This window comes from Oncorhynchus mykiss, chromosome 22, assembly GCF_057628025.1.
Source record: "Oncorhynchus mykiss isolate SJ-2025 chromosome 22, ASM5762802v1, whole genome shotgun sequence".
In the NCBI taxonomy this organism is placed as follows: Eukaryota; Metazoa; Chordata; class Actinopteri; order Salmoniformes; family Salmonidae; genus Oncorhynchus; species Oncorhynchus mykiss.
This window is the reverse complement of record NC_143043.1, coordinates 37,018,111-37,037,481: the sequence shown is the minus strand read 5'-3', so window position 1 is coordinate 37,037,481 and position 19,371 is coordinate 37,018,111. Positions and strand designations below refer to the sequence as shown.

General features: G+C 41.2%; 1 protein-coding gene across 3 annotated transcripts in view; it reads left to right on the top strand.

Moving 5' to 3' along the window:
- Nucleotides 1-13,396: 13,396 nt before the first annotated feature.
- itga4 (integrin subunit alpha 4) overlaps nt 13,397-19,371 on the top strand; it is a 38,323-nt gene continuing 32,348 nt past the window's right edge. Inside the window, exons 1-7 of one of the 3 annotated variants that reach the window (XM_036959124.2) lie at nt 13,397-14,232; nt 14,578-14,693; nt 14,941-15,035; nt 16,411-16,540; nt 16,751-16,818; nt 17,245-17,374; nt 18,532-18,617. In XM_036959124.2, coding sequence (XP_036815019.1) covers nt 14,057-14,232; nt 14,578-14,693; nt 14,941-15,035; nt 16,411-16,540; nt 16,751-16,818; nt 17,245-17,374; nt 18,532-18,617 — 801 coding nt within the window. In that variant the 5' untranslated portion in view covers nt 13,397-14,056. Of the gene's footprint in view, nt 14,233-14,577; nt 14,694-14,940; nt 15,036-15,112; nt 15,131-16,410; nt 16,541-16,750; nt 16,819-17,244; nt 17,375-18,531; nt 18,618-19,371 lie in introns of those variants that run through there. The other 2 variants (XM_090215938.1, XM_090215940.1) reach the window with 2 other exon arrangements.

The window sequence follows — 19,371 nt, the reverse complement described above, 5'->3', positions numbered from 1 at the left end:
TTACCAACAATGACAAGACAGCCTACAGGGAGGAGCTGAGGGCCCTGGTGGAGTGGTGCCAGGAAAATAACCTCTCCCTCAACGTCAACCAAAACAAAGGAGTTTATCGTGGTCTTCAGGAAACAGCAGATGGAGCACGCCCCTATCCACATCGACGGGACCGCAGTGGAGAAAGTGGAAAGCTTCAACTTCCTCTGCGTACACATCACTGACAATGTGAAATGGTCCACCCACACACAGTGTGGTGAAGAAGGTGCAGGAGGCTGAAGAAATGTGTCTTGGTCCCTAAGACCCTCACAAACTCTTACAGATGCACAATTGAGAGCATCCTGTTGGGCTGTAGGACTGTAGCCTGCAGGACACTCCAGAGGGTGGTGTGGTCTGCCCAATGCATCACCGGAGACACACTGCCTGACCTCCAGGAAACCTACAGCACCCGATGTCACAGGAAGGCCAAAAAGATCATCAAGGACATCAACCACCCAAGCCATAGCCTGTTCCTCACGCTATCATCCAGAAGGCGAGGTCAGTACAGATGCATCAAAGCAGGGACCGAGAGACTGAAAAACAGCTTCTATCTCAAGGCCATCAGACTGTTCAATAGCCATCACTAGCTGGCTACCACCCGGTTACTCAACCAAGCACCTTAGAGGCTGCTGCCCCATATACATAGACATGGAATCACTGGCCACTTTAATAATGGAACACTAGTCACTTTAATAATGTTTACATACTGCTTTACTCATCTCATATGTATATACCTTATTCTATTCTACTGTGTTTTATTCAATGTCACTCCGACATTGCTCGTCTTAATATTTATATATTTCTTAATTCCATTATTTTACTTTTAGATTTGTGTGTATTGTTGTGAATTGTTAGATACTACTGCACTGTTGGAGCTAGGAACACAAGCATTTCGCTACATCCCCAATAACATCTGCTAAATATGTGTATGTGGCCAATAACATTTCATTTGATTTGATGACACAGTAAATGCGTTTGATGGGTCCTTTTAGGGGGAAGGTAATCTAAAAGTAACTGAAAGTAATCATATTACGTTACTGAGTTTGTGTAATCTAAAAGTTACGTTACTGAATACAATTTTGGACAAGTAACTAGTAACTGTAACAGATTACATTTATAAAGTAATCTACGCAACCCTGCACACACACACACACACACACACACACAAAAACATACACTCACATACACTCATCTACAGATGGATTCAATTAGCTGCAACGTATCGGCACCCGCGTGGACTGTTGCTAGTGGGTTTGTTTGTCCTGAGGGGACTCTGTTGCTAGGGATCTACTCATCTATTCTTTCACTCATTTATTATTTTGACAACTTTTCTGCATCATCATCTGACTGACCTCATGATTGGCTGTGATGGTTAAACATTTACCATCCACTAAGCGGGCCCTTATGGTAAAAACACATGAATTTCACATGTGAATGTGTAATCTTGTGTGATCTCATGTGATCACGTGAGTTAATGTGAAGTTAATGTGATAACATGTGACAACATGTGAAGCAACATGTGATAATGTGAGTACGTGAAAACACGATCTCATGTGAAATAAATGTGACAACATAGGGATGTAAAATCTCCACGTGACACCATGACACTAAACAAGTGACAACATTTGAGCACATGTGAAAACCCAGGTTTCAAATATAATTTAGAAAATTTTTACTTTGAGAGGCACAACTGACATTAATTCAATTTAAATAGGTATGGTCCCCTGCAGATTATGTCTAGTTCCCAGGTTGTTCCAGGGATGTCCCCAAGGAAGTTCTTAGAACGTTGTTTCATGGTCCCCTGGAGGTTTTTGTCTAGTTGAGGTGAAAATACACAACTAATGTACCTTTTTGTAGAACAACACTGTACCGTAACAGTACTCTTATTTTTGAGTGTGAGGATATACACTTAGTGTAGTTTATTAGGTACACCACCCACTTCACAAAAATGATTCACATGGCCGTGGCTTGCTAAATTAGAGCATGCAGACAGGCGTCAAGGCATTCAGTTACTGTTCAATTGAACGTTACAATGGGCAAAATTAATTACCTAAGTGACTTTGAGCATGGTATGATCGTCAGTGCCTGGCGCACCGGTTCCTGTAGCTCAGAAACTTCCAGCCTCCTGTGCTTTTCACGCACAACGTTGTCTAGGGTTTACCAGGAATGGTGCGACAAAGAAAAACATACAGTCAGCGGCAGTCCTGTGGGGGAAAACAGTTAGTTGATGAGAGGTCGAAGGAGAATGGCAAGAATCGTGCAAGCTAACGGGCGGGCCACAAACAGGGAAATGACAGCGCAGAACGGCATCTCGGAACTCATAACTCATCGGCCCTTGTCAAGGATGGGCTATTGCAGCAGATGACCACACAGGGTTCCATTCCTAACAGCTAAAAACAAGAAGAAGTGGCTCCAGTGGGGACGCGATCACCAACACTGGACAATTGAGGAGTGTAAAAACATTGCCTGGTCCAATTAATCCCGTTTCCTGTTGTGTCATGCTGATGGCAGAGTTGGGATTTGGCATAATCAGTATGAGTTCATGGCCCCATCCTGCCTGGTGTCAACGGTACAGGCTGGTGGCGATGGTGTGGGGAAAGTTTTCCTGGCACACGCTACAGGGGGGCCCAACCCAGTACTAGATGGGTGTACCTAATAAACTGGTAACAAATAACCATCTGGCGGCACTGCTGAGACGTTAATGCACACTTAGGGCTAGATTCTAGCAGACACCTGCATAGTGGTTGTTTTGGCGGTGTCAGAGGTGGAACTGAGTTAGAGCTGTAAAATCCACAAGCATCTCCTGGCGTTATTCCTGAAGTGGAAATTGCCATTGGCTGCACGGAGCTCCATTACGAGGAATCCCATGCAGCCTAGTTTACAAGTTGGAACACTGAAATGTGATATGTAATCTACACCTCGATAAGACTGACAGAAATCCTCATTATTTTCTTTAGTGATTTTCAATTTGAATGGCATTATTTCTATCTAACCTACACTTTCTTATTCTGAACTTCTAACGTGAGCTGGACGGGTGTGGCTTAGTGACATTGACCACACAAGCAGTTACACCTCCAACACTGCCAAAACACCTGCTCTTCTGGTGTCCGCTATCTCGCGTTTACGCTTGATCTGATTAATGTCAAGTGTTCCTGAGCACTGCTACTGTTTAGTTGGTGATGTCAGATAATCGTACAATTATAGACTTGATTCTGGGCAACTTTTAGCAAAGTGCAGAAATGTATTCTTACCAATAAGTCTGTGGCGGATCTCTGTCATGCCCACAGACCTGGTGGCAAAGCAGGAAATTCAAGGTTGCCGTCATTTAAAAAGTGAGTTCCTATGTGTGGTTTCATCCCAAGTATGCTAACCAATGTTGAGGTCAATTCCATTTAAGTTCCAGACAATTCAGAAAGTAAACCATTTTCCGATATTGAAAATACTTGAATTGGAATGTCTGTGTACTTCCAAAATACAATTTGTAGTTGTATATTTACTGACAAATTACAGTTCAGCTGTAGAAACACATTAAAAGTTGTTTCCACTGCCTTCACCACAACTCAGAAGCCGGTAACTTACTATAGAGTTACAGGAAAACATGTTTTACAGTTTATGCCATAAGCACATCTAAAGTATCATATAAGCTTAAATGCAATTGTGAATGAGGCTAATTTGCAGAAAGGGCATAAAAGTGCATGGCCATTGACAGTAAATATATAGCAAAACACTAATATAGTATACTATTACTGTAGAAATGTATGTATAATGACTCAAATTGACCACAAAGTTAACAGCAATGGCTGGCTAACAGTGTAGTTTAATGTTATCACATGTTGAACAACATGATTTCGCATATGGAAAATCACATCAATCATGTGAAAACGTGTTTTTAGAAGACTTCATATGTGACATTTCACACGTGAAAACGTGTGATTTTGAAACACTTCACATGTGATCATGTTTTCATGTGTGCAATTCCATGTGTTATCGCTGTTCGGCTAAAATGTGACACCAGTGAGGGTTTGAACGCACCACCTGTAGATTTGAAGTAACTTTCAAATCTTCTGCACCACAACACCTGGAGCATTTACCTAAACATTCATTACCTATGATACATCTCTGCACTTAGCAAAAGTGCCATCTGCACCACTAGTTCAGTTATTCTGACTATTCTCTCATCATTGATTACATTTACTTACTTCAGCAATTTGAGGGTTTTCTGTGACGTTGTCTAATGTTGGTGGGCATATTATTTTACTTTGTTACACCTGAATCACTATGATAAATATCACCGTTTTTATTTTTTAACAAGGCAGAGATTTACAGTACTTTGAAGTTCAACGTGTAGGAATTCAGATTGACTGATTTACTCACACAGACATTGTGGCATAGCGGAAAGTTTGGAATGCTGTGAACCAAGAGGTTGTAATTTTAAATTCCCAGGTAAAAAAAAGAAATAATAATTACTGCATAAATAAACATACACAACGTAGTTGTTTGTCAAATATCTAAATTGAGAACACTGTGTGTATCATGTTGACTGCATTTCGTTTGCAAGGCATCACATGTGAGATCTCATGTGAAAATGTGAATCCACATCTGGAAGGTTATGTGATCACATGGGAAAGAACACATGGTTTCACATTTGTATTTGTACTTATTATGGATCCCCATTAGGTGCTGCCAAGGCAGCAGCTACTCTTCCAGCAGTTCAGCAACATAACACAGTTACATACAGTTTAAAATACATGACATTACATTTCATAGCACGATACCCAACACATTCAGTGTGCTCCCTCAGGCCACCACTCCACCACCACACGTTTACAATACAAGATCCATGTGCACGTGTGTGTAGAGTTTGTGTTTTATCATGTGAATGTGTGTCTGTGCTAGTGTGTGTCTCTTCACAGTCCCCACTGTTACATCAGGGGTATTTTTATCTGTTTTTTTAAATCCGATTCTACTGCTTGCACATGTGAAGTGTTTCAAAACACATGGTTTCCCAATGTGCAATATGTGGAAATGTCACACGTCAAATCATGTGATATCATGTGCTTTCCCGTAAGGGGATTCTCATTCTAGTTGGAACACCATCAACCTCTGTGTGTGCTTCTTTTTGGAGATTGTAAGGGTTTTCGTCCTCCTCTTCTGACGAGGAGTAAGATGTCAGACCAATGTGCAGCGTGGTAAGTGTCCATTTTAGTTTATTAAAACTGAACACTAAAAAATACAGAATAACAACGTGACTGATACAAATGAAAACAGTCCTGAACTGTGAAACAAACATCCAACAGGAAACAATCACCCACAAAACACAATAGAAAACAGGCTCCCTAAATATGGTTCTCAATCAGGGACAACGATTGACAGCTGCCTCTGATTGAGAACCATACCAGGTCAAACACAGAAATAGCAAATCATAGAAAAACTAACATAGACAACCCACCCAACTCACGCCCTGACCATACTAAAACAAAGACATAACAAAAGAACTATGGTCAGAACGTGACAGAGATCTTCTTCTTCACACCAATTTACAGCCCAAATAAAGACCAGGACAGTGCTCTATCCTTGAACCCCCTTAGTTCTGGCATGTATTTACTCTTAAGGAGTGGCTCTTCATACAAACCCAGGAACAAGGTAGTGCATCGCCTGCCATTGAAGCGGAACCACCCCTCCATGCCCCTCCCTGCCTCTACCCCATCTCCTCCTGGCCCATTGGAGAGCACCATTATAAGATTTGTAGTGGGTCCTGTGGGACCAGTGCATGCCTTGGCCACAGCTGGGGCCTGTCATGAGCTGCTGCCCTGGGTGCAATTCACAGGCAGCTCATCATGGTTCTCCTGAGAGACACTAGGGCCTCTCACAACCTTGTGCATAGAGCTTGAGGGGTGTGTGTGTGTGTGTGTGTGTGTGTGTGTGTGTGTGTGTGTGTGTGTGTGTGTGTGTGTGTGTGTGTGTGTGTGTGTGTGTGTGTGTGTGTGTGTGTGTGTGTGTGTCTCGAATAGATACGACAACCATGTGGATGAGCCCAGGGGAAGAGTAGAGGAGGAGAGGAACATATTGGGGAATTAGAGATAGTTCATATTTTCTTGGCTTTATCCACACAAACATTGGGATTTCATGGCTTCCTTTTGATGGGAGAAACTGATTTTTCTGATGAGGGGTTGTCAAATTCAAAGCAAACAGAGGGATAACAGTAAATATGAAGAGCTTCTTTCCAAAACACAATATATTCATTGTCATGTTCTGACCTTAGTTCCTTTGTTTTGTATTTTGTTTTAGTATGGTCAGGGCGTGAGTTGGGTGGGTTGTCTATGTTAGTTTGTCTATGATTTTCTATTTCTGTGTTTGGCCTGGTATGGTTCTCAATCAGAGGCAGCTGTCAATCGTTGTCCCTGATTGAGAACCATATTTAGGGAGCCTGTTTTCCATTGTGTTTTGTGGGTGGTTGTTTCCTGTTTAGTTTTTTGGTTTCACCTTTCAGGACTGTTTGTTTGTCGTGGTTGTTGTTTTGTCTAGAGTTGCATATTTCATTAAATAATATGAACACTTACCACACTGCACCTTGGTCCTCCTCTCCTTCCCCAGACGACAAGCGTTACATCCATTTTCAGAAAAGATGGTAAATTAGCTTAACGTTTTACACACACACATGAATGTACCCATAAGCGATAATTTCTGGTTAAAAACACAAATGTGATTTTTGGGGGGATATAACGTATTGGAAATAAACTCTTCATATGTTTTAAATCAATAGAGTGTTTCACACAGGGTGGTCACAAATACAACCATCAAAGCATTCCCTTGATCATGTTTTCTTTCCCCGTTACGTTGTTGTTGTGTGTTGTATGTTTCAAAACGCATATAATCATGTTGGGCTGTTTTTTATTATTATTACAGTATTTCCAACAGGACACTTAATAATATTTTGCCTGTAAGTATGATACCATCATGCTAACAGTTTACAGTGGTACACCAAGGCTGGTGTAATGAGTGGTACCTTTTCCCAATGGTATCTAATACAAGGCATGCCACGTGTTACACTCGGTGTGGAATTCGTTTTTGTAGTTTTGAAGCAACACTTAATATTTCCCCTTGCTAATGGTTTACAGTGGCATACAAGGTCTGAGCATAATGGTTTACAGTGGCATACAAGGTCTGAGTATAATGGTTTACAGTGGCTCTGGGATACTGGCTACATAATGAGTTCACCTACCTATTGAGACCATGCCATGGAGAGACTGGGTGGGCATTCCCCAGCCACCACGTAATGCCAACACAGGCACTCTCATGACCGAAGTCATTACAAACTACTGTAAGAGAGAGCGAGTGCTTCAGGAGCTCCCTCTAATTTAACTCCTTTAATAAGGGTAGTGATAAAATGCGTGGGTGGTGGTCGCATGGGTACATACCGTGTAGAGTAGAATAACCACATCCTGCTATGGCATACACAGAGGTAAGAGATTCAACTAGTGACCATTCAGCTACTGTAATTATTACCTGTATCATGTTATTTAGGAACTAAACAGAAGAAAATAGACTGATACCAGAAGGGACTACCTGAACTTGACAACAAGAAATGCTCATAATCATTTTCCATTGCATATCCTAATGAACATAGCCCTGGTCTTGTTCCACTTCCCACAGTATCAGGAATGTCACAGGGATTCAAGGTGATCATCAGTGTTGAAGGGAAGATCCTCACCCTTCATTTATGTGCTATAGCGCCATAGGTATAACAGTTTAGTACAGTTTATGTATTCAAATATCTCAGATAACCAGACAAATTAAACATGAATTAAACAATTAAACATCCAGGCTTTAGAAAATAACCTCACATGGATATACTGTAAAGGGTGCATACAGTCATAAACTGTGAATGGTCTTTTTTCTTCAAAAATTTTTTTGGACGATTTTTCTTTCTTTAGGTAAAATGTAAGGGACCTTTATGCTTCCTGTGCTTGGTGCTTTAAACAGATCCCTTTAACTCCCTGGCAGTAGCTGAAACACAGGTACACGAGATAAGATAAAGGAGACAGCTGAGGGAGCTGGATATCTAGACACAGACAACATAGTCAGTTAGGTTAAATGTTTAAACACAGCCATGTGTGTCATTTGTTTATTAATTCGTAATAGTAAGGACAGATCCCGGAGACGAGGAGCAAGTACAAGGAGTGAACATTTAATGAAACACAGACAGGAACAGAATACGGGCAGTGTCTGGACAGGGGAAAACAAAATGACAATAATGCTGTCATGGGGAACAAACTGAGGAGCAGACAGATATAGGAGGGGCAATCAAAGGATGTGAAGGGGTCCAGGTGAGTCCAATGAGCGCAGATTTAATGATGGTAATGATGGTGACAGGTGTGCGTAATGAAGGGCAGCCTGGCGCCCTTGAACACCAGAGAGAAGGAGCGGGAGCAGTCGTGACAGTAATCCCTGAATAAGGAAACAGGGATGTAACTCTACAGTTGCCAGGATTGTCGTAAACTGCTTTTATGAAATGATCGGGGAAGCCTGGTGGTGTACGGCTAAAACAATGCTCAAATCTAGGCTGTGTTAGATTGTGTGTGTGTGTGTGTGTGTGTGTGTGTGTGTGTGTGTGTGTGTGTGTGTGTGTGTGTGTGTGTGTGTGTGTGTGTGTACAGAAAGGGTTCCTGGATGGTCTTCTCTGGAAAGCCCTGACCATAGGGCGGGCCACACCCACACACACACACCATACAGCCATGTTAAGGATGTTACGACAGAGATAGCCTTGCGGATGAGGCCCCTGGGAGGGGAGGTCTGACTGCTTGTGTCCCAAATGGCACCCTATTCCCTATTTATTCCACTACTTTTGACCAGATGTCAAATGTAGTGCACATTATAGGGAATAGGGTGCCATTTGGGATGCAGACACTGTCCATCTGCCTGCTGGAAAAGATCATGAATCAGCTTTCCATTTATTCCAGTTTCCTGTCTGTCTGTCTGTCTGTTGAGAGAGAGAGCTGCACTTCCTAACCTCCTGCCCAATGTATGACCATATTAGAGAGACATATTTCCCTCAGATTACACAGATCCACAAAGAATTCAAAAACAAATCCAATTTTGAAAACCTCCCATATCTACTGGGTGAAATTCCACAGTGTGCCATCACAGCAGCAAGATTTGTGACCTGTTGCCACGAGAAAAGGGCAACCAGTGAAGAACAAATACCATTGTAAATACAACCCATATTTATGCTTATTTATTTTATCTTGTGTCCTTTAACCATTTGTACATTGTTAAAACACTGTATATATATATAATATGACATTTGTAATGTCTTTACTGTTTTGAAACCTCTGTATGTGTAATGTTTACTGTTAATTTTTGTTGTTTTTCACTTTATATATTCACTTTGTATGTTGTCTACCTCACTTGCTTGGCAATGTTAACACATGTTTCCCATGCCAATAAAGCCCTTGAATTGAATTGAATTGAATTGAGAGAGAGAGAGAGAGAGAGAGAAAAAAAACGCCTATGAGATTAGAGTAAGAAGAGCAAACATGATGTAATATTCAACAACAAGAAGGGTTGTTTACAGTGATGGGATGATCTTCACTCGTGTCTTGTAAAATATGGAACCCCCGACCGTTCGTCCAACCATTGCATGGACTGTTGGTGCAATTTAAGTCCCTCCCTGTTCCACTCCTATCCCAGTCATATGCTCCATACACAATGCATTAGCACATCCATGGGCTGGCCACACGTGAAGTTTTGTTTGTTCAATGGCCAAGCTAACGATGTCCCTCACTTGTCCCTTGACGTACCCCATGGGTAGTTTCCACAAATCAACTCAATTACCTCTGACTAGAGAAACTATACAGTGGGGTCCATTGTTTGTTTACATGATGACATTTCCTCTACAGAGTTACAGAGGAGACCTGGAGGAGATCCGTATGAAGGTTTTCCCAATATTGAGGACAGCGGGATGTAACAAGGCTTTTGTTTTGTTTATGATTTCATTGGTACTCAGGAAACTTCAGAGAATATTAACTAATGGTGATGGGATAAGGGAGGAGAAAGACATGCAAAGTCATCACACACATAAACAAATATTAACAGAGAGAGAGAGAGATGGTGAGAGGGGGGGAAGTAGTGAGAGGCATAGTCACGGAAAGTAGGGGTGCCGAGAGTGCTGCAGCACCAGTGAATAATCAAAAATAGAATTTGTATATACACTACTGTTCAAATGTTTGGGGTCACTTAGAAATGTCCTTGTTTTTTAAAGAAAGCACATTTTTTGTCCATTAAAATAACATCAAATTTGTCAGAAATACAGTGTAGACATTGTTAATGTTGTAAATGACCATTGTAGCTGGAAACGGCTGATTTTTAATGTAATATCTACATAGGCGTACAGAGGCCCATTATCAGCAACCATCACTCCTGTGTTCCAATGGCACGTTGTGTTAGCTAATCCAGGTTTATCATTTTAAAAGGCTAATTGATCATTAGAAAACCTTTTTGCAATTGTGTTAGCACAGCTGAAAATTGTGGTTCTGATTAAAAAAGCAATAAAACTGGCCTCCTTTAGACTAGTTGAGTATCTGGAGCATCAGCATTTGTGGGTTCGATTACAGGCTCAAAATAGTTAGAAACAAATCACTTTCTTCTGAAACTCATCAGTCTATTTTTGTTCTGAGAAATTAAGGCTATTCTATGCGAGAAATTGCCAAGAAACTGAAGATCTGGTGTAACGCTGTGTATTACTCCCTTCACAGAACAGCGCAAACTGGCTCTAACCAGAATAGAAAGAGGAGTGGAAGGCACTGGTGCATAACTGAGCAAGAGGACAAGTACATTAGTGTCTCTGTATGCCTAATGTCCATTGCTCGGGTTTCTTGGCCCAAACAAGTTTCTTCTTATTATTGGTGTCCTTTTGTAGTGGTTTCTTTGCAGCAATTCGACCAGGGAGAACTAATTCACGCAGTCTCCTCTGACCAGTTGATGTGGACAGATGTGTCTGTTACTTGAACTCTGTGAAGCATTTATTTGGGCTGCAATCTGCGGTGCAGTTAATTGCTGATCTCTGAGGCTGGTAACTCTAATGAACTTATCCTCTGCAGCAGAGGTAACTCTGGGTCTTCCTTTCCTGTGGTGGTCCTCATGAGAGCCAGTTTCATTATAGCGCTTGATGGTTTTTGTGACTGCACTTAAAGAAACTTTCAAAGTTCTTGAAATTTTCCGGAATGACACATCATGTCTTAAAACAAAGATGGACTACCATTCTTCTTTGCTTATTTGAGCTGTTCTTGCCAAAATATGGACTTGGTATTTTACCAAATAGGGCTATCTTCTGTATACCACCCCTACCTTGTCACAACACAACTGATTGGCTCACACGCATTAAGAAGGAAAGAAATTCCACTAATGAACTTTTAACAAGGCACACCTGTTAATTGAAATGCATTCCAGGTGACTACCTCATGAATCTGAAAGACATTACTTTGTCTCAGTCATGAGACAGCCATGAATGTGAAATGTTAAGTACGTCTTTGAAAAGACAGAGATGTGCTTTATTGCGTTATATGTTATGAATGCCAACGTCTATTCACTGTTCTTGGAGGTGTCATATGTGAGGAAAATTTGATTGAAAGCAAACTAGTAGTACAGCGCAGAATTCAAAACAGCTGATGAACTGCCTCTTGAGTCTAGGCCTTTGGTTTAGACTAGTTTAATCATTTGTAGAGTAGCTCTCTATTTGTCCACAGTATGCATTTTTTAACCATTATGAATGGCTAAGGATTCCATATGTTCTTCTGAAATATTAACACAGTACTGTAATTTTGGTAGCTCTTCTGCCGATCTGACACAATCACAATCATGGTCTTGACTCAGACTCTCAGCCCTCACCCCATACCCGGTCTTGGTCTTGATTCAGACTCTCAGCCCTCGCCCCACTCCCGGTCTTGGTCTTGACTCGATTTGCTCCAGTCTCAACTCGGTCTCGCTTTAGGTGGTCTGAACACAACACTGGGTGGAACATGAAGTCTCCAGCACAAGCACACTGGGTTTTATTTAGTCACTAATGTCTGTCCCTGCGCGGCCATCGACCTCTGAGGCTTTGGCAATAGGACATGAATCAAGTTCCATTACACTTAGACCTGCTACCTCCTTCCTTCTTTTCCTCTCTCTTCTCTTTTCATCTCTTTACTTGATTTGCTCTTTCCATTACTTCTGTTGGGAAAACGCCACATTATAAGCCAAAGAGCACAACACCAAATATTTGCTTTGTTGTGTCGACTTGTGTGTGGTCTCTCTCACGAAACACAGGTTTTCACCACCACCATTCAGCCAAGTGGAGAAACCCTCCCTCTATCCTCCACCTAATATAACTGAGCAGGCAATTGTCCCAGCAGACCAATGGTAAGACACTGGCTTCGCATGGTTCATTTAGGCCTACACCGTGGGAATAATACCTGGTTGGTTGCAGGAGATTATTAGTGCACAAAGAAAACACACACACACACACACTGTTGCTCAATATTAGCTCAGTTGTAGTTACTGCAAATAATGATGTATAGAAATTAATAGACACAGAAGAAAAAAATTCCTGACAGACGCTAAATTCACATCATGTTCCGGACGGACCAATATGGGAAAATATCGTAGACAGACATTCCAGACGGTCTCGCCTCGTAGGATAACATTCCCTGTTTCCTGACACTCAATCATGGTCCATATTCATTTGTTTTTAAAAAATAAAATATCAATAGCCTAATTCCATTCCTTCTTAATGAAACAACAGGTGTAGACTAACAGTGAAATGCTTACTTATGGCCATGCACAACAATGCAGAGAGAAAAAATAGAGAAATCATAGAAAAATAATGACACAAGGAATAAATACACAATAAGTCAAGTTAACTTGGCTATATACAATGAACTTTGTCAGAAAGATAAAGTCTATGTTTTGTATGTGTTACTTTTTCTATTTCCTCACCTATTACAAAAAGCAAATTAGACTTGAGCATTATTCTGGCACAAAATGACAGCATCAGAAATATACAGTAGCCCAGCCATATATAGCCAACAATCAATTTCAGCAGCATCTACATGTACCTGACAAAATAAAGAAAACAGTAAATGAGTAAATGAGGGATACAAAGTACAGTATATTGAAAGCAGGTGCTTCCACACAGGTGTGGTTCCTGCTTAGGGTCATGTATAAAAAATGGCTAGAAGAAGAGAATCTCAGTGACTTTGAAAGAGGGGTCTCAAAGGAGTAAAGGTGGGGTTTATATATGTGTGTGTGTGTGTGTGTGTGTGTGTGTGTGTGTGTGTGTGTGTGTGTGTGTGTGTGTGTGTGAATGGGTGTGTGTACGCCTACATCAGTCAGTTAGTCACCAGGTCTCAACCAAATTGAACACATGTGGGAGATTCTGGAGCAGTGCCTAAGACAGAGTTTTCCATCACCATCAACAAAACCCCAAATTATGGAATTTCTTGTGGAAGAATTGTGTTGCATCCCGCAAATGGAGTTCCAGACATTTGTAGAATGTATGCCAAGGCTCATTGAGCGGTTCTAGTGGCTCAGGTGGTCCAACGTCACGTTATATTGCTGTTTCCTTTATTTTGACAGTTAACTGTAAAGTGTGGATTTGATTCGAGCCTTTCTGAAACGTTTCACTGTACTGTTAATTCCAGGGAACACATCTTTCTCTTAGTTTGACTGATGTGTAGGTAGGAGGGTTCAGCGCTGTGAGTTTGGGGAACAGCATGTGCCCGCCGCCCACCAGAGGTTCAAAGCTGAGAACTTCCACGTGACGAAATTTAGCCATGAGCACAGCAGACCTACGGACTCAGGCAGCTCGCTACAAGAGTTGAGTGTTCAGTCTCTATTCAACTGCCGTGCTAAAGTTGTTATCGTTATGTACAACTTTTCGCTGTTATCCTGACTTTTAATCATCGAAAAGTTTGACCTTTCTTTTGTTTCCCTCTGCCATCAATTGAAGTCTCTTCGTGTTGGAAAAGTTTGTGTTTTATTGTTTTTTTAAATGGAGCGAAAGAAGCCGGTGAATCTTTATTGCTGTTGGACCTTTCTTCTCGCTTGGTGCTGTAGTCTCACTGACTGTTACAATTTGGATGTAGACCATCCGGTTAGTTTCAGTGGCCCAAATGGATCTTTATTTGGATATTCTGTGTTGTTACATAAGAACAAGCAACACACATGGTAAGCGATTACAACATTTTGTAGGCTTATTTAAAAAAAAAACTTTAGTCATAAAACACTAACCGAATAGGCTACACACATGTATTATACTCTAAGAATAAACGTTTCCTGGGGGATCCTTTAGGGGTTCTTCAAATTGAAACTGTGTGATACATTTTAATTAGGGAGTCAATGAACTTTGACCAGTAACTGCCCATTTAGGCTGTCCAGTTGCCGTTTGACAACTTTTTGAGTGTGAAATTATATATATATTTTTAAATCACACAGTTGGGATATTGATGTGTGTAAAACTATAACGTTAGTGAATGGTTGGCTGATGATGATTTCCATAATTATCTGTTATAGGTTATTAGTCGGAGCTCCAGTTGCGAATTCAACATTCGATCCAACCCTTATAAAACCAGGAGCAATTTATAAGTGCAACTTCTCAGGCAATAGAGAATGTCAGCAAATATCAACGGGTTTGTATTATTGATGTATTGCATATCCACTCAACTTTACAAAGAAAGAATGTGGGACCTCCATGATAAAAATGAAGTGGTTCTGTTTATTTGACCAAGGTGGTTTGGGGTATTTGTTCACTGACATTGGATTATAAGAAAACATAATACGTTTATAAGGCAATAATACTGGTTATGGCAACTTCTCATATCTTGCTCTTGTTCTCTCTCTCACTTTCTCTACATGTGGTGTGTGTGTGTACTACAGGTGTGGACAGTTGTGGGAAGACTTGCTTCTCTGAAAGTGACAACCAGTGGCTCGGAGTCAGCCTGTCTAGACAGCCTAGTGATGGCCATGTATTGGTATGTTAAGTCACTCAATCAATCAGATTGATTTATAAAGCCCCTTTTACAGCGGCAGCTATCACACATTGCATTACAGTGATGGCCATGTATTGGTATGTCAATTAGTCCCAGTAGGGGTACACAAATGTTACAACCCATTCCAGTGATGGCCATGTATTGATATGTAACAGTACAGTCATATACAGTCTTTGTGCCCATTCTGAGACCTAAATCAAATGATGAGATAGGCAACATCTGGTGAATTTAGTTGAAATAAGAAATAAGGCTAGCATCATTTGCAACCCTATCAGACCTATGTCACTAGTTAGAAGACCCACAACATGTACATGTTTTGTTTAGCCCTATAGTCTATTGTTGGTGAATGTTATTTTGGAAACTACACTTTATATATATTCATAAGTATGTGGACACCCTTCAAATCAGTGGATTCTGCTATTTCAGCCACATCCGTTACTGACAGTTGTATAAAAATAGTTCACACAGCCATGCAATCTCCATAGACAAACATTGGCAGTAGAATGGCCTTACTGAAGAACTGCCTCTGGAAGCAACGTCAGCACAAGAACTGTTCTTCGGGAGCTTCATGAAATGGGTTTCCATGGCCAGGCAGCCACACGGAAGCTAAAAATCACCATGTGCAATGCCAAGCGTCGTCTGGAGTGGTGTAAAGCTCGCCGTCATTGGACTCTGGAGCAGTGGAAACACGCTCTCTGGAGTGATGAATCACGCTTCACCATCTGGCAGTCCAACAGATGAATCTGGGTTTGGCTGATGTCAGAAGAACACTACCTGCCCGAATGCATAGTGGCAATTGTGAATAATGGTCTGGGGCTGTTTTTCATGGTTCGAGTTAGGCCCATTAGTTCCAGTGAAGGGAAATCTTAACACTACAGCATACAATTACATTCTAGACGATTCTGTGATTCCAACTTTGTGGCAACAGTTTGGGGAAGGCCCTTTCCCGTTTCAGCATGACAATGCCCCTGTGCACAAAGGGAGGTCCATTCAGAAATTGTTTGCCCAACATCAGTGCAGTGCCCAACCTCACTAATGTTCTTGTGGCTGAATGGAAGCAAGTCCAGCAATGTTCCAACATCTAGTGGAAAGCCTTCCTAGAAGATTGGAGGTTATAATAGCACCACCAAGGTGGGAGGGGCAACTCCATATTAATGCCCTTGATTTTGGAATGATATGATCGACGAGCAGGTGTCCACATACTTTCAGTCATGTAGTGTAGCTGCTGGACAGGGCTTGCATTATGTCCCTCGTTAGAAGAACCATCGAGTTGACATTTTTTGTGTGTAGATTATTACACTGTTGCTCAAACAGTTGCATTTCATCCAACACATCTGTGCTGCTTCTCGTTCCACAGGCATGTGGGCATCGTTGGAAGAACGTGTTCTATTCCAGGAAAGACAACCAGAACAAGCTACCTCATGGTGTCTGCTACAGATACGAAGCTGACCTCAAACAGTCTCAACCACTTATCCCATGCTATAAAGGTACAACGTCTTTCTGTTTAGTACCTGTAAAACTACCCTTTTCTTGTTGTGAGACTTGTCTAGATAACCCCATCGTGCTGAAACATTGCTTCTTCTCAGAAGATTGGGAGTATGCAGTCTGCATGTTTTTATTTTTCATCATGACCAAGGCCACTCCTGTAATTCATCTGCACTGAGAGGTTGAATGAAATGACATGTGTCTCTTTCCAGATCATCAACGGAAGTTTGGTGAAGACTACGGATCATGCCAAGCAGGAATATCCAACTTTCTGAATGAGGTATTAATTCCTCTAGATATTATTTTTAGACCCATAGTTTATGTGAAGCCTGTGCTGGTAATACAGCCTGTGCTGGTAATACAGCCTGTGCTGGTAATAAAGCCTGTGCTGGTAATACAGCCTGTGCTGGTAGTAAAGCCTGTGCTAGTAATACAGCCTGTGCTGGTAATACAGCCTGTGCTGGTAATAAAGCCTGTGCTGGTAATACAGCCTGTGCTGGTAATACAGCCTGTGCTGGTAATAAAGCCTGTGCTGGTAATACAGCCTGTGCTGGTAATACAGCCTGTGCTAGTAATACAGCCTGTGCTGGTAATACAAGTCACAAACTTACAAGCACGTACAGAAAATCCCAAACATACAGTAAATCCCAAACATACATCACAAACTGCCATTCTATAATGTATGTTTTGTGTTGTTTTTCTTCAGGACTTGATAATAATGGGAGCCCCTGGGACATCGTACTGGACTGGGTCTGTTCTGGTCTACAACACCTCCAGTATGGTCCTGTCTGCCTATGTGGATGACGACAGCACTGTACTCTATGGCAGTTATCTGGGTACATATATGTAATACAACATATTTAGGTACATTAGGTACATTAATAATAACATGGTTGGAGACCATCAGAAGGACTTGTCTTGTTGTCACACGTCTCATTTGTTTTTCTGCAGAGGCTGTGAGTTAGTGAAGTGTAACGTAATGGAATTTGAAGAAGAAGCATGCTTTTTCTGTGTCTGTGTGTTGAGAGAACACGCTCTGTGTGTGTGAACAGGAAGCTGATTGTCAGGTGCATACACACACACATAAGCACACACACATAAGCACACACACACACACACACACACACACACACACACACACACACACACACACACACACACACACACACACACACACATACACACACATACACACACACACACACACACGCTATTGCTCAGTATGTGCTCAATTGTAGTTACTGCAAATAATGATGTTGTCTCTCTGTCAAGGGGATCCATATCAGTGTTTTTAACCAAACTAGTACCGGCAAAAATCGCATTTTTCTAACATACTTTTATGCATGGAAAAGACCTGTCATGTAAACCCTTTTTTGAAGCTCTTATGTTGGAATGTTGTTCTCTCTCATCAAGCCAGTCACATCTCAACCAGTACCATCTGGTTCTACCTGTGTTGTTGGTTGTACTAAGGTTGTACCGAGGTTGTATTAAGGTTTTACTAACGTTGTACGGACATTGTATTAATAAAAAGATAAGCCCATTCAATTTTAGCCTAAAATGACATACCCAAATCTAACTGCCTGTAGCTCAGGCCCTGAAGCAAGGATATGCATATTCTTGGTACCATTTGAAAGGAAACACTTTGAAGTTTGTGGAAATGTGAAAGGAATGTAGGAGAATATAACACAATAAACTGGTAAAATAGAATACAATTTTTTTTTATAATAGCTACAGTAAATTATACAGTGCAGTTAGATTAACAAGAATTTAAGCTTTCTGACAATATCAGATATGTCTATGTCGTGGGAAATATTCTTGTTACTTACAACTTCATGCTAATCGCATTAGCCTGCGTTAGCTCAAACGTCCCGTGGAAGGGACACCGATCCCAAAGAAGTTTTAACGTTGTAATGCGTTTCCATTGCCAGGCAACTTTGGTAGTCTGATTCGTTGGTTATATTAAAGTTGTGCTGATCCTTAATTTCATCACCAGGCTACTCGGTTGGCGCCGGCCACTTCCTTCACCCTGACTCCACAGAGATCGTTGGAGGTGCACCCCAGCACAGGCAGACTGGTAAAGTAAGAGTTCATTTCATTCCTGTTTTTCCTTTTACCCCCATCCCCATCACTCCGTCACCTGCCTGTAGATAGAAAGCACAGTACCAACACTTGCACATGTATCGGCTCGTTTTGTATGAACTGACAAGCAGGGGGTAGTAAAGTGGTAAGTACAATGCAGTATTTGTGTTTAAATCACCATCCAGGCTGATGTCAAATATATGATGAATCAGGCATTCCTCCTTCTGCTGGTGAAATGTATGACATTTGTGTTGCTGAAAAAGACCATGGCACCCTATTCCCTATAGTGTACTACTTTTGACCAGAGCGCTATGGGGGTGACATGTGGGAGACACATACCATGTGTTAGCTGCTCTGGTCTGTCAATTACATTAGTAAGATCTTGTGATGATTGGCCCTCTGTTGATTGATGACACTAAAGGCCTTTAGTCTGAATTAGCTGAAAGTATTTGGTTGTTAATATATTTACATTTAAGTAATTTAGCAGAAGCTCTTTTTCCAGAGTGACACAATCACTGCATTCAATCAAGGTAGATACTATGTGGGCAAGTAACTGTAAATGAGTGATAGATTGACATATGCTGTAGTTACCTCTGCTTCTGCTATATGTATAAGTTGGTAGTTCTGCTAAACTAATGTAAATGTATCTATCTGCAGAAAGAGGAAGTGGGGAGTCATTATGTCATGTGGCAATTCAGTGCACATTTTATGAATGAATTGTTATTTCCATGTTTTTTTACTGTACAAGTTGCCA